Consider the following 16,450-nt stretch of genomic DNA (forward strand, 5'->3'; position numbering starts at 1 on the left):
ACTGATTAATATCCCCAGATTAATTCTAGACTGATTAATAATTTCTGGAAGGCAGTGGAGAAAGTGTTTTTGTGCTCAAATGAGGGCAATGGCTATCAGAATACCTGAGCTAGCCATAGGTGAATAGCAAGTTAAGACAGACCATGTGCAGGAGTCCCCTTACCCTTCTGGAGCAGCACTACTGGGCCAGGCAAGATACCTAAGGACACCCGGTGGCATCTGTTCTTAGACACCTAGGAAGGAGTTGCAGGTAACCACCTCACAAGGGAAAGAAGTCCTCAGTACAGTGAAAAATGATGTCCTGCAGCCAAGAAATACTCTTCTGAAAAATCATTTTAGGCAAAGACAGCAGAACGGAAACAGGCAAGAAACCAATGACCGCGCTTTCATAAAGCATTTATTTTTTTATTTGAAAACATTATTACAGGCATTACATTGCCACAGCCAGTCCATATAGGTGCATGCAAATATCAAAATGGAGAAAGGTTTGTTCAGCTTTTCAATGCAGGATTTGGGGTTGGGATTTTGTTTGCCTGATTTTGGTTTTGGTTCATACTTCCATCTGCAGTGTCAAGATTAGTGTGCTTTATTATGGCATTTAACAATAAAATCCTACCCATGGGGTAAAATTTTTATTTGTAGCTAGCTCAGGAATACTAAATGGTTTAAAAAAAAGAAAGAAAATGATACTACACGCTTGTCAAAATGTTAATAGCACAAGTTAGCAATCTCTACACTATACATTGAAACTTCTTCTTATGACACAGTGGTGCAAAATTTTCAATTGCTTGGTCTATTGTTGTGTGTTTTGAAACTTTATAGCTGGAACAAAGACAAGGTCTGTTTCCCAGTGAAGGTTTTCATCCAGTAGCAGAAAATTACATCAGTCTTACTAAGGGCTGCCCAGAGCCAGCACTATAACAGAGGTTCAGTTTGTTCAGGCAAGGAGCTACACAGAGCTAGAGACGTCCTACGCAACACGGAGAGTAGCTGCCGGTTAGATAGCTGAGCCTTTGCTGGTGTGTACTGAGGTCTCCCACTGCAGAGAACAAGCAGGTAGAAGTAACGTTTTCCTTCACAAGACCCCAGTTTTTCAGTCAACATAGTTACTTGTAAAGCTATACTACTGTTTTCCTTTGAGGTCCATCCAGCACTAACATACCAGTGCTAATCTGAGTATCTGCCTTGTTTATCAGGAAACACAGGCAGCCCTGCTTTGCACATCAAACTCCTGAGCAAGTAGCACAGGGGATGGTGACTGGTCACTGGTCACACTGAGACATTCCTGACTTATTCCTGTACAACAGAGCCTTTTAAAAGAGCCTACTAAAATCGCTTCAGGTGACACCTCTCAGCCACCCGGGGATTGCAAACCCTTGTAAAGAAAAACTCCCAGCCCAGTGACTCGGCTGGGAGATGCCTCCTGCCCAGCTGTTTCAGAAAGACTCTAACAAACATCTACAAGTTAGTGTAAAAAAAATGGGGAGGGGGAAGCCGAAGGACTACAAACATTTGGCTTAAAAATAAATACTAATACCAAAATTAATCAAAATAGTTATGCAAAAGGAAGGAACCGTAAACATGAAACACACATACACACAATCCTCAAGGTTCTCAGACCAACACAGGGACTAACGTTCAGAGAAAGGTATTTAATTGGTACAAAAGGTAGCAAAAAAGACTGAGATGACAGGTTCCCACCAGTGCTCCTCCAGGTACCTGAAGGAGCTGTGGTGGTTATAATCAGAGCCCCTGCTCCTGGGCAATGTATGAAATCCACCTCAAGTCAAAGCTCTCACAGGGCTTGACCCAAGGATCTTACCCTGAAGTATCATGTAATCTCTCGTGTGATTTTTTTTTTTTTAATTTAGACTTTCCTTAATATCCCCAGAATATGGACTCTGTTTTCCTGTGGGGATCTGGTTCTGTTTTGTTGTTTGGGTATTTTTTTTGTTCTAATCCTCAATGGTTTAAGAAAAAAAGTTTGGAAACATGAGTGCTAAAAAGATTAAATAAACAGAAGGCAGGGAAAAAAAAAATCATACATTTGTTAGTTTAGTACCAAGCCATCTTAACCAAAGCTTTTGAGATGGCTTTGGGCATGATTTGGCAATACTGCAGAACCTTCCCTCAGGTGCATCAGGATCATGGCAGACAGCCTAAACACAGCGGGAAAGAAATCACTTCTTCTTCTCCACAGCAAGAGTAAGATACAACATACTTCTGCTGTTCAACAGCATTTTGGCATTTGCCACTTCATGTATATTATGCATATATACACTTCTCCCAGTCTGCTTCAGGGAAGTTCCTTCTATATTAAAGCAGAACAGGTCTATAAAAGATGAATGTTACCTCAGCAGAAATTCATCCTGCTTGGTTGAACTGTGTGACCTTTCTAATCTCCAGAGTACAGATTGATTTTTTTCTTCTTTTTTTAAATAGAAATAGGTAAGCTGTATTTTTCAAATATGAAGGCCTACATTTTCACTTGAGACAGTCTTTTCCAGCAGAATAACATTCAAATCAAATTCACCTTCTATGCCCACAAGCAAAATATTCATCAACTGTGCTGTAAACTCCATTCTCAAATACAATGAATGTATACATGCGTTTACAGCACTATTATGTTCTTCTTAAACTCCTTCCTTCTGAAGATCCTGAAGCATTTTAAAATAACTTGGTCCCATAGCACCCCTGTGAGGTAGGTAAAATATCATTATTCCCGTATATACAGACTGGGAAACTCAGCCACACAGAAGGTAAGTCATGCCCAAGGATCATGCAAAGATGTGGCAGATCTGTGAATAAAACCAAGCTCTCCTAGATGCCTCACCTATCTGTTAGACATAAGATCATCCCTTCTTCCTTAATTTTAAATTAAAAATAGATTAAGGATATTGAAATAATGATTCCCTTTTATTTGGCTCTCAGAATAGCAAACACACAGGCGAAGATGGATTTTTGATGGTGATGATTAAGATTTCCCCAGTTCTGATAAGGCTCCTGAGGCAGAAGTACAGTTGTGTACAGAAGCATGGAGCACACCCTTACTGTTTTCATATGTCCCCAGGAATGTAAGAAAACTGCTGAATTCTTCTGCTCATCTCATAGTTAATAAAAATAGGTGGCTGCACCCTGCTAGTATTAATGCCTTGGCACTACTGCAGCAACACCAGCAGATGGTCCAGTTTTTCTGCTCATGAATTTCTCACTTAATCTTCCTGATTTTTTACAATTTGTGGGTTTTGGTAAAAAACTGACACATTTCTAAATAGCTGTCATTAGAATAATGAACCACAGGAGACTAAGCAAACTGGAACAGCAGAAGGCGCCCTCAATGCACTGAGTATCTAAAATAAGTGCCCTGATCCACACGATATGTCATCTTACCATGGAGAGGTACAATACATAGGAAACTAGAAAATGTGTTTTTCTTTTTACAGATTAAAATTTAAAAAGTAAGAAATCTTTGTTAAGTCACGACTGCAGAGAAACTAACTCCCTGTTAGTTTCTAACTAACCTGATGCAGAACCTCAACCACTAGGAAATCTGCCATGGATCATAGAGAGGTCAATGCTTGAGTACTTCACTTCTGCAAATATAGAAAGGCTAAAATGCTTGCCTTATACCTATTCCTAGAATAGAGACGGATATTTTAAGTTGTCCCTTCTCTGGATTCATGGAACAGATTACCTAGAAAGGGCAACTAGACAGATAGCACAGATGAACTCATTGTATTTTCCTCATCAAATCCAAGGTGCTAGCAAAAATGTGTCAGGCTGCTGCTATCACGACTAAGCCATCTGTTTTGTGCAAACAAACAAATCTTAGAGAGAAATTAACAGTGACTGCACAAAGTGTATTTGCTGTAAAAAGGAGTTTTTTTCCACAACTGGTGTGGCTTAGGCATAATATCACTCAGTGGGTGCAGAAACACCCTTCTATGAATTTCTTTTTGTAATTTAATCTTATATATTGAATATCTTTCACAGGTAGGCTGACATTAACTGATTCATACACAGCAGTTTGTATTGCAAACATGCTGCTCATATCATAAACGAGGGATGGCATCTCCTTGCAATGAACACCCTGTAACAATTAATTTGTGTTTTTATGAGCTTTCATTATTTGCTACCTTGCAGCTCACCAGTGTAACTGCACCTGGTAAATACCTTTCTCTATGTACAATACAGAGATAATGGATATACGAGCTCCACTGTCAGTAGGTGATCAACAGCCCTGGGTTTAAGCAACTCTAACGTGAGGCTCCTCTTCTGTCTCCTGCCCCAGGCTGGTGTATGTCACCGAAGGCTCCAGCTGGCCAGTGGCTGGCAGGTCTACAACAGGTCCTGAAGGGTTTCGAAACTGCTTGTACACCCGAGGATCCTGGGCTACGTAGGTGGACGTGGAGGAGTAGAGCATCAGCCCAACAAGGATAGTGAAGAATGACAACAAGTAAAGTCCTGAAAACTAAGCAGAAATAAGAGTACAGTCATTAGACACAGCACCAGTCACCCTGTGTTCAGCAAGACGCACAGATGGGGTAGGTACAGATCCTTGTTTTGGCATGCACTGCACACAACAAACTCCCTATCACTTCGATGTTGACTTTTTATGGGGATGACTCTTTGAAAGTTGATTTACTCCCATCAATTCCCCTGTCCTCCATAACCAAGAGCTAATCGGTGCCGTCCCGTGGGCCAGGCATATTAAGTCCCAGGTGGGACTTGGGAAAGTTGGGTTGCGGTCACAGATCCAAAACTGATTTTGTCGTGGTTTTAAACAAGCCAATTACTTCTCTTAGTCCAAGTTTCTCCAGCTCCAGTGTTGAGGTACCGTCATCTAAAAATGTCTGACAGGTAGTGAATAAATCTGATGTTAATTACAGCTAAACCATATGTCTATGAAGTATAACATGCTGTTGGTAATATAAAAATATCATCAAATAAACATTTCAATAAGCATTTACAACATATATACACTTAAAATATATTTTAATGAAGGCACTTTAAAAGCCTGCCTGCAGCTTCTCTTGCTTGTGAATAGAAAGTACATGTACATAGTACATAGTACATAGAAAATGTAATGTGAGTTCGGACAGGATGAACTTCTGCTGTGAAACATGCTCTGGGTTGACACCATGAGGTTTGAAAGCACATATGGAGGGCAGTTAACTGAAAGCTCAAGTACACGTATTTTGGAACAGCTTCACTAGATCAGAGGTCAGACTGAATTTTCAGACATATGCAGACTCGTGTCTGGACTAAAAATACAACACAAAGAACCTTCTTGGCAATCTGTTAGTCCTTTCAGATAAAACTAAAGGCAAAGGCAGGGTTTCAAAATCAAAGACCCTTGGATATTAGCTTCAGATACTGTGTTCTTGCTACAAGGGGCACAAAAATGGCTTAAAGCCCATATGACTTGTCTCCTGATTCTAGACCACAAGTTATTTCTTCATGCATGCCGTGTGGGAGAAACCATGAACGACAAATTGCATAGACAGCTTGTTGGGGATATAACTGATTTGTATTCAGTGAGACTTTCAGAAGTGCCTGTATTCTGCAACTTTTAGGAATCTGTACTTGAGCACTATGAACTAGCTGCAACCTGTTACTAGCTTCTTCATGAGGTACTTGACTAGTTTACAGGAAGGTGTCTGCAAATCTGTTTTTCAGTCATGACTGACTCTGTCTTGATGGATGCTCCATTTGTTTCCTCTGGATCCCTTTACAACGGCACAAAATGAACAGACTGAACTATATTATCTTGGAAGTTTTTGAGCAATTCCATTTTTTATACTTAAAGAAATCATCATTGTGGAGAAAACAAATTTTACTTAAGCTGGTTTTGTAGTGATGTTAATTTGTTATCATTTCATAAACCTACAAAACCTCCATCCAATTTCCTGTCTGAGGAAGCATTTGGCCTTTTTACAGAATCCTCAGTATCTTTGAAAGCTTTGGACATGTAACCCATGTTTCCCACATCCAGTGTGCATGTTTCAGAGGGAAAGCAACAAAATGGGGAAAGCTTAAAACATGTAAGAAGGATTAGAGGGTAGAAACAGTTCTCCTTTTCATCAGCTATTAATTGTTTTTTTGCAGGTATGTCACCAGGTCCTCAGGTATTGTCTGGCAGTACAATTTGATGAAGCCATCCAGCTGTCCCACCAGTCACAAAGACAGTGTTGAGCCTCACCCTGCATCTGCTGAAGGATTCCTTCCATCTGACACAGGTCTGATAGAACTGTTTAGGCTTAGATCTCCCCCAGGTGGCAATCAAACCCAAGTCCATAATTTCAAAGCAGCTTCCAGTTCATTTCTCCCCTCCATTTACAGTTCAGTTTTGCTGTCTGCACTTTCTTCCCCCCTTTCACCTTGCATTTAAACTTGAGTATCACTTGGCAACAGTGAGGCTGGCTAAGCTCAAGCAAAACTCAGGAGACAAATACATTCAATTTCCCATCCCTAGTTTCCCACTATCCCTCATTCCCACCTTATGCTTGAATTTCTCACCCCAGACCGCCAGTTGGCTTGCTCTACTGCATAGCCAGAGTGCCAGCCAGATTTGTGATTGCCTTGTGTCCTGTTGTGAGGAATCTGTGGGGCTTCCAGCAGCTAAACGTGCTCTTTTTCTTGCTCTAGGAGCTACCCAGACAAAATCAATTTCACTTTGGTTCGTCACTCCAGCTCTACCATATCCCCCTCCTCCTGACCATCCCTCTCATTCCTCTCTCAGGGGCTTCGTGCCAGCGGGGTCTTTTGCCATCCTAGTGTCCTCCCTCATGGCAGATCTCCAGCCTGGGAGAAAGGGTTTGGACATAGCTTGGGGAAATCTGAACAAAGGTCTGTGAATCATTTGTCTTTAGTATCTGTGCACAGTTAGTCCAAAAAAGACCTGGATCCTGACAGCACTATGACAGTTCCATCTTTATCTTCCTTAGAAACAAGGTTCAGGCTGAATTGCTTTCTGCAGCAGCTCTCTGCCACATTGAAGTAGAAGGGTAGTTAGTAAGGTTAATATAGGAACATATGCTGCAGGTATATGAGAAATCTCTGTTTTTTGTCAATACCCTGTCAGACTGATTCAAAACCCTTTGAAATCAATGGGCATTTTCCTCCTATTAAAACAGCAGTGACTCCACTAGTGTGATGGAAAGATGCAGACAGAGTTTTCCAAATTCAAAATCTGTTGTAAGGAAAGCACTGTACTGTGTTCCTCAGACTCTGACTGAAATACTTGTATTTTATTGAAGATAGGATTTCCAGGCACACTGTACTGCTGTCTACATGTAGGTTTTGGAGGTTTTTTTATCTTGACCTGCAAACCTCATCCACTGAGATTCACTATTAAGAGACAGAAAAAAGAAACACATTCAAAACCAACAAAAGAGCTATTCCTAAAAAATGAAGTGAGGGAAGATCACTTTTCATTGCTACTCTCTACACAACTGCAGGCTCTCAGGAAGTGTATAATTCTTCTCTCCGGCTAAAACGCTACTTGAAAATATTGTCCTTCATTTTTCTGACTTATCTCTTGCTTTCTACAGAAATGCATATCCACTAAGAAAAAATGTTTTTAAAATATCCAGATTGGTATGTCTCTCCAAGTCCTTCTTTCTTCCATGCTAAACAGGATAACTGTAAGCTATTCAAAGAGTAACATGATCAGAAACTGTTTAGCTCAGATTAGCTAATGAGTGTCACACACACTAAACAACATAAAACCCAACTCACGTTTCTATATCATTAAATAGTTTCACTACAGATTTTGCATCTACACATATAGGTAGATATGTACATAAGCTTGCTTATCATGAAGCTTATTGAGAGACCAGATGACTTTGTCATTAGTTCAATGATCTAACACTCTTGAGTCCTGGGTATGACTTTTAACCAGTGAATTTCTTTTGTGAATCACAATGACTTTAGAGGACTCTCAGTTTCTTACCTATTTAAAAGAGATAATAACACTTGGTTACCGAAAAAAGATGAGTTTACAGAATAAAAATGGGAAATAGGGATATCATCCTCTGAGGACAAGGCAAAGATCTCATTTGCAAAGTGCCCTACTTACAACATTTCAGATTTCACCACTAATGTGAAAAGCATCTGCCAAAGCTTACTGAGTAGTCAAATGAAACAGTTAAATCAGCCCTACAGCTCTCACAATGTCTGCTCTGCTCTGATATCTGGGTGTCTATAACTGCTTTCACAACCACTAGTATTCCATATGGATCACATAATGATATTTACAAACATTAAAAATTTAGGAAAATGCAAAAAAATGCCTTTTCTAGACATTATTAGCACCTGTGGTGAAAATTTCTTACACTAAACCACCATTAACTATCAGCATGTAAGAGGCACATTTTAGGTGCCTGTCAATTTGCAGATAAACATACAAAGCAAAACCTAGACAAATGCATCATGATAACATGTCCAACAAGATTTGCTCAGTCTATCAAAACAAGCACTGATTCTGGGTGAGTGGATGTTTTTGGTGTTTATCTAAGAGATATTCCTTAGGGACCCAGTAGCTGAATGCATTTGCCAAGTCAGGCTTAGTAGAAGAGCTAATGGCACCTGATGGCTTAGTTACAGGAATAGGGGTCTTGCTCCTCACTCCAGAATGCGCTACTGCAAAACCCCACCAGAAAACCAGTACTGTTCAGCTGACCACAGAAAATATATGGTGGAATCACTCTAACTTTCTGTTATCCATGTGCAAATTCTTTGACATTAGAAAAGAACCCAGACATACCTGCAGTGCTACATACAAGTGTGGATGAAGTTTACAAAACAAAATGTAGCTTTTATATACAGTATTTTCGTTGTAAGTGAATCAAAATTACACATTTTGGGAGTAAGTCAAGCATCATAAGATTCCTAAAATAAAGCAGATGAACATAAAGGCAGCTGAAAACTTAGGATCCTTAAAAATCCATAACAAACTGTTAAAACTTTCAAAATTTACTCCCTACTGGTTTTTATCTTTTTCTTCTTCTTGTCTCTCCATGTGAAATCTGTCTTTCATACATCCTTAAATCATTAGGGGTAAAACACTTTTTCCTCTCTAAGACTCTTATGCTTTAAAGTAACCCACTTAGAAAGGTGGGTGCAAAAGAAACTTGTTGATGGGGAACAAAGAGTGCATCTGATTTCATTATCTTGAATAATGATTAGACAGTAACAGTAGAAGAAAAAATAGAAAGAAAAATGGTTTAAAAGGCAGTAAATTTCTGCCTGGGTCTGGAGAGAGCGAGTCATTCTTCAGTACACAGATCATGAATTTAGAAGGGAAAGCCTGAAGAAAGGGCATGGAAGAATCACTGTATCACACCTAGGAAATACTATGCTGACTGACTGACTGACTGACTGACTCCTGACAAGGGAAGCCGCAGACAAGTATTTATGACTGTCACAGATGTCCACGTCCATGTTACCGCCGACACTGGGGCAAAACAATATCCAAAGTGACAAAACAAGACAGATGCAAGTCTGCAAAAAAAGCCTACACAGACAAAGAAACTCAATGATTTGATAATTTTGGTTTTTCGCTCAGCCATCATGATAGTGATCGTGACCATTATTACAATGGTTATGAAAATCCAAATTCTCTTTAACTCAGTCCACTGAACTGGAAATAGCTGCAGGAGCAGACTATTGGAGCTGCCACACTCCAGTTCCATTTGTATTTCAAAACAGCAGCCACAGACTGAATCTCTTGGTAGATAATATGAACCCCAGTTCCTAGCCTATGGCAACCCAACTGTGCTTTTTATGACTTTAAAAGGATTTTTTTTTATAGTATTAACTGAAAATTTACAATTGTCATGTTTCATATGTTCAGTGATAAAGCATGAAATGGAATAACCACCTTTTTCTCTACCTTATCTGGGAATTCTCCACGTTTTGACAAAAATGCATAAAGAAATCAGGTCTATTAACTCAAGTTTTAAATCTCAGAGAAAAGTGATCTCCTTAGAATCCTATTGATGAAGAAAGGGAAAAATGTACACGTGAGGTGGAATTCACGAAGTCCCCTATTTCTGTTGACACCCTCCATGCTCTCCAGACAGGCAGTTCCCTCCACCATCTTATTCCCCTCGGTAGGTCTGTGCAGTGCAATGAGCTTCTTTGTTTTCCAGATTAATTCAGTTTGTAGCATATGCTGCACAGCCCATCAAAGTTAAGGCCAATAGGGGTTCCTTTGCTGACTTATGGCTTTTTCCCCTGGGTAATTTCACACATGAATACCTGAGCAGGCTGAGTGAAGGGACTTAAAATCAAATTTCTCTCATTATCTTTTATATAGCAAACAGATGTTTCCACTTGGTTTGATAAACTGATCAAGAGGCTGAGCTTCTTTCCATAGTTTTCTATTTTTACTCCCAATATAGCAAATGAAGTTCACTGTGGCCAACTGCGGAAGTTATGCTGTGGGATGAACACACTCTCCAGCCACCAGCAGTACCAGAATGGGTGAGAGCTCTGAGAGCTATGAATTCACACAGCGCTTTCACTTGCATAGCTGGATATTACAGCCCTGTTACTTCATTAATAGGAATGGGACCCAGCATCCCAGTCATAGCTCATAGTGCTCTCTGATGACTCCCTCCAATCAGACCCGTGAGGATCTGACCTAGTCTGTCTTATATTGGGACTGTGACTCAAACTATTGCTGACTATTTTTGTTCCAGCCTATGAGTAAGATGTCCATTTGGGAATCAAGGTTTGACCTGCTCTTTGTGAAGAGAATGAGCTGCTGGTTCAGTCTCAACTGCTGCTGTCTACCTTCAGGGGTGAGAGATAAAGACCTGACTGTTGACTGATCACTGATACGAGGTGGAAGTTATGGGCAGAGTATTTCTCAGAAGTACATAGACATCTTTTCAAACATACTATAGAACTAAGCTCTAGGCAGCTGATGATACATCTTTGTCATCAACAGAAATTGGAGCAACCACCAACAGTGAAACACCATATTTTGTAACCTCAAATGGCCCCACACACTAGAAGGGCTGCTGTGAGTTTTCCAGACTGTATTTGAACAGATAAAACTAATCCACCTGAACCTATATAGGTTCAGATCTCTGAGATTTTTAATCTGGAGATCTCCAAAGGGACCCAAACCACTGACATACAGTTTAGCATTCCTTCTCTGCTCGTCAACTGCTGAAGCTGGAATGCCTGACCAGAAGTGTTGGTTCTATTTCTGAGAAGGGTACCAAGGGGTGCTGGACAGCTTCAGTAACGATGATAACTTCTGGGCAGCAAGTCAGTCCACTACCAGCAGGATTGCATTATCTTCACACTTTAATTACCTCCAGCTATTTCTTAGGCAAACCAAGAGGATACAATCTAAAGTGGTGACTTACAATCCTATCTTGCCCTCTGAAATCAGCTGGGATGCAAAGTGAAATGTGTAGCTAGTTCTTCCACATCTTTGATCATCACTAGATGAAGGAGGCTTGACTTATAGGCATGTCTCAACACATCACTGTCGCTCATGCCAGCCAGAACCCAAAGCAAGAAGTGTCTTGCCTGAACACCAGTGAAAATCTGACACTGGTCTCACTGCCATTTGGTGAAAACAGAGAAGCCAAAGGAAGCATTTCCTGTCATTTCATGCATGGCAGAAAGGCCATACTCCTCATTTCCTGATGCCTGATTGCACCCTCAATATGAAATAACTCAGATGAAATACTACCCATTACTATTGCTTATACTGAATTGCAAATGTTGCATGGAAACCACGATGTGAAGAAATTATGTGACACATTTTCTGTATCTTCCAATTGATTCTCAAAGATCCTGTTCTACTGCTTGAATGTTTTACTATAGGAAAAACCTAATGATCAATGCTTTCAGTCATACAGCATCACTCTCTTTTTCAGTTCTTGCATGGTATTTGCTGGTGGGCACAGTTTAACTGGTAAGACAGGGGTGAGTGGGAAAGTCCTAAGTTTTCTTACCTCTTAGATACTGAGGTTACCTACATGGGAGAAAAATGAGGAGGGGTTACTGGAAAACTGTCACTACAAATTCTGTTAAAGTTTGGGAAACTTAATGGATTTCCTGGAATTTATTGGTGGAATAAAACAAACTTATGGAGAAAACTGATAGCATTTTGAGAGAAATCTCTGAGGCTGACATATGCAGCTCTAAGGCAAATATTGTTTTTGCACAAATCTGCATGATTTCATGCTTCTCAAATGGTATCATTATTAAAAAATAATAATAGGCTGTCCTTTCTGAATACATGCCTGTTAGGGCAAAATGTTTGTGTGAAATGGCTTCTCTTCCTTTCCTGAGTGCCAGGGAGATGGGAATGCTGCTTTCTTTTCTGTTTCCCTTTGTCACCTCTGATATCAGACGAGGAGAAAAAAACGAGCCTGTGTTCAGTACCCCTGCAGCACCAGCAGTCTGTCTAATTAAAAAGTGCAAGGTAGAATGAGTCCTGCAATCTGTTTTAATCTTATCTGTGTAGGAAAGAGATTTTTATGTGACGTTAAAACATTTATATTACATTACTCTAATTTTCTGTGAGCATCCTTACTGTGGGATAAGAGGGCTTCATTTTTAGTTACTTTATATCAATCACTTGGCAAGACAGTGGTAAAGCACTTGTCCTTTAAATGTCCTCAATATAAAAAAGAGAAGCACAACAGAAAAGCTTATAAAATCAATTTTGCCTCCCCCCTTTTACCTTTCCAAATTCTTTGTTGGTTTGCTCTATCGGCTGCCAGTTGCCATGTGTCTTTTTGCTTTTGTGTTAAGTATTTAATATAGTAGCAGCTGTCTGCTGTACTTGATTCTGTATTACTGTATATAAGGCTAATTGTGTTCAGTGTGTTCAAAACCAAGGTTACTCTGTCAAGGCTATGGAGCTGATAAGAGAAAAAGCTCTGTTTGGCCTTCTTGAGCTGACCAAAAAATTCTGTTGCTACCGCTAGCAAAGTGCTGTCCTGAGGTGGTAAGTCGTCCTGTCCTATGGTAGTAGCACTTCTCCATCAATACCAGAAATACCTAGACAGACTCATTTTGAAACAGCTTTGTCACAACCGTGCTCAAATTCTTCCCATCTGTTGCCACAGACACTACCTTGCACTCTGTGCTTCACAGTATTTCTCAATGTCAGCCAGTTCTTGTCAACTGATTGTTTTAATTCTTCTTCCTACTGAAGCACTGAGGGTGCCAAATCTATTACTACAGTCACTATACAAGACTGGTCTTCAGATCAACTCTTTGGGACCTCCATCAGTTATTTCTCTCTCAGCACTCTGCCTTGCCTTTTATCCTTATTAGCCAGTTTCTCACCTAGTTTCCAATCTTTACAGCACTAATCCTGTCCTTTAGCTTAACTGATAATTTTCCATGCTGCACTGTTCAAAAGCCTTACAGATTAGATCTACCATTTGACTTTTGTCTACAAAATTCTGTTAAATTATCAGACAGACATCACATTTAGTTTGGATTATTTTTCTTTTGTGAACCAAGTTGCATTTTATCCAATTTTCCATTTACCTCCATGTCCCTAATTATCCTCCTGGTGTCTACTTCTGCTTTTAGTTTATCACCTACTTCACATAAAATTATTCCAACTGTCTATATTCATAAGCTTTGAAGTATTCAGACTATTGTGTTCTGTTTCTACCTCTGATCTAGTAACTTCCATTTCTATTAAACATTGTGTATTGTCTTCATATTTAACTCTCATCCTTACTGAAAATGACAAAAGGTCCCACTCCTGTTTTGGCACCAAGCTAGAGGTTGCTTAATTTTGACTTCCACTGTCTTTGCATATTGAACCTATTTCTTCATATACAAGAACTTGCTGTTTGTTTCACTTTCTTCTTCATTGCCAAGCTTGGTTAATCTTTTACAGCAATTTAACTTTACACCATTTCTTTTTCACCTGCACAGTATCACCTTTCTTTGGTGATTATTTTTATTCCTTGTGTTCTCTCTTTATTTCTAACAATCTTTTAGTGGTTTGTCCAGTTGCATGTGGAGCTCTACCCTACAAGTTGTCCTATTGTCCTTAAGATATAAAATTGACTACTTTCAGTAAAAGCTATTACAAATCTTCTTCAGACCCATTATGAGCTTTTTAAACACTCTTGCTTGCTAAACTTAACACATGTAGGTTGGTGGGAATAATTCCAGAAGTTTACTCCAGCTAATGAAGTTGCTTGTCAGCAGTGCTGATGACAAGGATCTATCCCTTATCATGGGTTTGAACCCTACTGCTTAGATTGAAAGCATGTAAAAGTAACATCTGACTGATGTTTTGACTGCCTGTTAATCCATTCCTCCATTTTGGTAGGAAATAGAAGCTCATGTGGATGCTTTAACCCTGTATGTCTGTAGCATCCATTGATTTCGCTGGTAAGAGGCACAACTGGAGTAAGGACTTCAATCCAGTCAGTAAAACAAAACAGATTTTATAAACCACGTGGACAGCAGACATAGTTCTTAGCACACTTCCTAAATATTTTACCTTCTTTTCTGGTCCCTTCTGGAAATAAAGACACACTCAATTCCATAAGAAATCTCCAAATTTATAATGGAGCTATTGCATTTAACCCTTACCATTTTCTTTCAAAGATGATTCTATCTACATCTCTGAGGAACTTTTAGCCTTTGTGTCCATATGCTAAGGTGGAAATAGAATCCAATTTGAAGAATCACAATTTGAAAATCTTCACAGTGTTTCAGTTACTTAACCTTGTTTAAGCTTTTGAATGCAGCTGCTGCTTTGCTAATTCATGACTTTTTTCTTTTGTCTGTCTCCTTTGGCTTGCAAATTATTGCTGAGGTATGTAAGTCAACACATTCATTGTACTCCCTTGTCTTCAAAAGTATGATTGTTTTCTTGGGAAATGCTGAGGTTCTCATCTAATTTTTTTTTCTCCACAAGTATTTATGAAACTTAGCCTCTTGGTCTTTGTGTTCATATTCATTGAGCATCATTTAGAAAAATTATGTTGTCACATGCTCTTTTAATAGGATGTCTTTCTGTCTACACTTTTTCTTGTAATAAAAAGGCAGTTACTTTTTACAAGATATTTTGCTTTCTGCAGTTAATTGAATTGACTTTCTTGTTCTTTGATGTTATAAATTTTTATTGCTCTGCTCCCCCAAATTTCCTTTTTCAGCCAATACTCATCAGTATCTTTAAAACTGATATGTTTTTGTTGAAGATTTATCATTCGAGAGTTAATTACTTCCAATAACAGAAGATTTCCCCTAATATGTCTGTACTCTAATACTAGGTAGGAATTATAAGCACCATACCTTTACCTTCCATGACTGTCCATTTCTTTTTCCAAAACACCATTTATTTCCTTCAGAGTGTAAGAATTAAACTTCATGATGTACTCTGTGTTATATTTAAGAGATCTCTGAACAACTTTTTCCTTATACTGGAACACAAACGTAATTCAAACAAGGTAATGTGAGATGACTGTTACTCATTTCCAAGTGCTTAAAGCCCATTGTTATGACACTCAGCTTTCTGAATATCTTTAAGTTCATAATATCAAATCATTAACCCCAAATGAAAATGATTGACAGATGGAAGCCATATGCTAAACATAAGGATACCATTGCATATTCCAGTACAATGCTGTTGCCTCCCTTTGGCTGCCCTACTGCTCATGTGTCTGAAGTGTTGTTGAGCCTGGGAGCAGAAGTGGGGACAGAAGAGACTAGTGGGATCCACTTGTCTGACTGCAGACAGCTGGGACTTCAAATTACATACAAAATGAAACAGCATCCTGAATTACTAACACACCTACTACTTTTACCCCAATTCCATAATAATTTCTCACTAGTTACATAAATTTAGTATTTTAACACTTCAGCTATGCAGGAAGATGTGATACTGAGACATAAAAAGTTTTGTTTCAAAATTTACACACAATAAAAATGGGTGTGTATGTGTTTCCTTTTCCTTTGGAGTATCCTGTTTTGATAATTAGGCATTTCCAACAAAAATGCAATTTACTAGAAAACTTTGAATCAGTTCTGTTGTGTGCAGTCTTTTAACGTGAGACCAAAGGAAAAAAATACCAAGCTAAAAGCATTGAAAAGAACCTAAAAACCTTGACATTTATGATGAGCTGGTGTCTGAAAAAATATATTTGAAATTGAAGCTTTTATCATAACTTCTGCAATACGAATGCCACATCATTTACACTCTTTTTGATGACTTCCAAACAGTAAGTATCCCTGTTTCACTGTTCATGCTTTGCAAATAATGAATCTATTGCAAGATAGCACTGTGAAAGAAAAGACATCCTTTTAACAATGCAGTATTTTCAAAAAGCTGCCATATCTGTGCTGTGTTGTTAAAAATCTGTCAGGTTGTGCAACATCTTGGTGGGAGACATTTAATTTTCCAGTTTCTACTCTTTTCTGTCATTTTACTTCACAGCTT

The 16,450-nt window shown here is 39.0% G+C and overlaps 1 protein-coding gene across 1 annotated transcript in view; it reads right to left on the reverse strand.

Annotated features, from left to right (window-relative positions):
* Window positions 1–381: 381 nt before the first annotated feature.
* The window catches only part of SLC35F1 (solute carrier family 35 member F1), a 233,073-nt gene continuing 217,004 nt past the window's right edge, over window positions 382–16,450 (reverse strand). The window contains exon 8 of the mRNA XM_051792241.1: window positions 382–4,471. Coding sequence (XP_051648201.1) covers window positions 4,247–4,471 — 225 coding nt within the window. The 3' untranslated portion in view covers window positions 382–4,246. The remainder of the gene's footprint in view (window positions 4,472–16,450) is intronic.

This window comes from Manacus candei, unplaced genomic scaffold, assembly GCF_025592945.1.
Source record: "Manacus candei isolate 608988 ecotype Guabito, Panama unplaced genomic scaffold, ASM2559294v1 h1tg000034l, whole genome shotgun sequence".
NCBI classification, from domain to species: Eukaryota; Metazoa; Chordata; class Aves; order Passeriformes; family Pipridae; genus Manacus; species Manacus candei.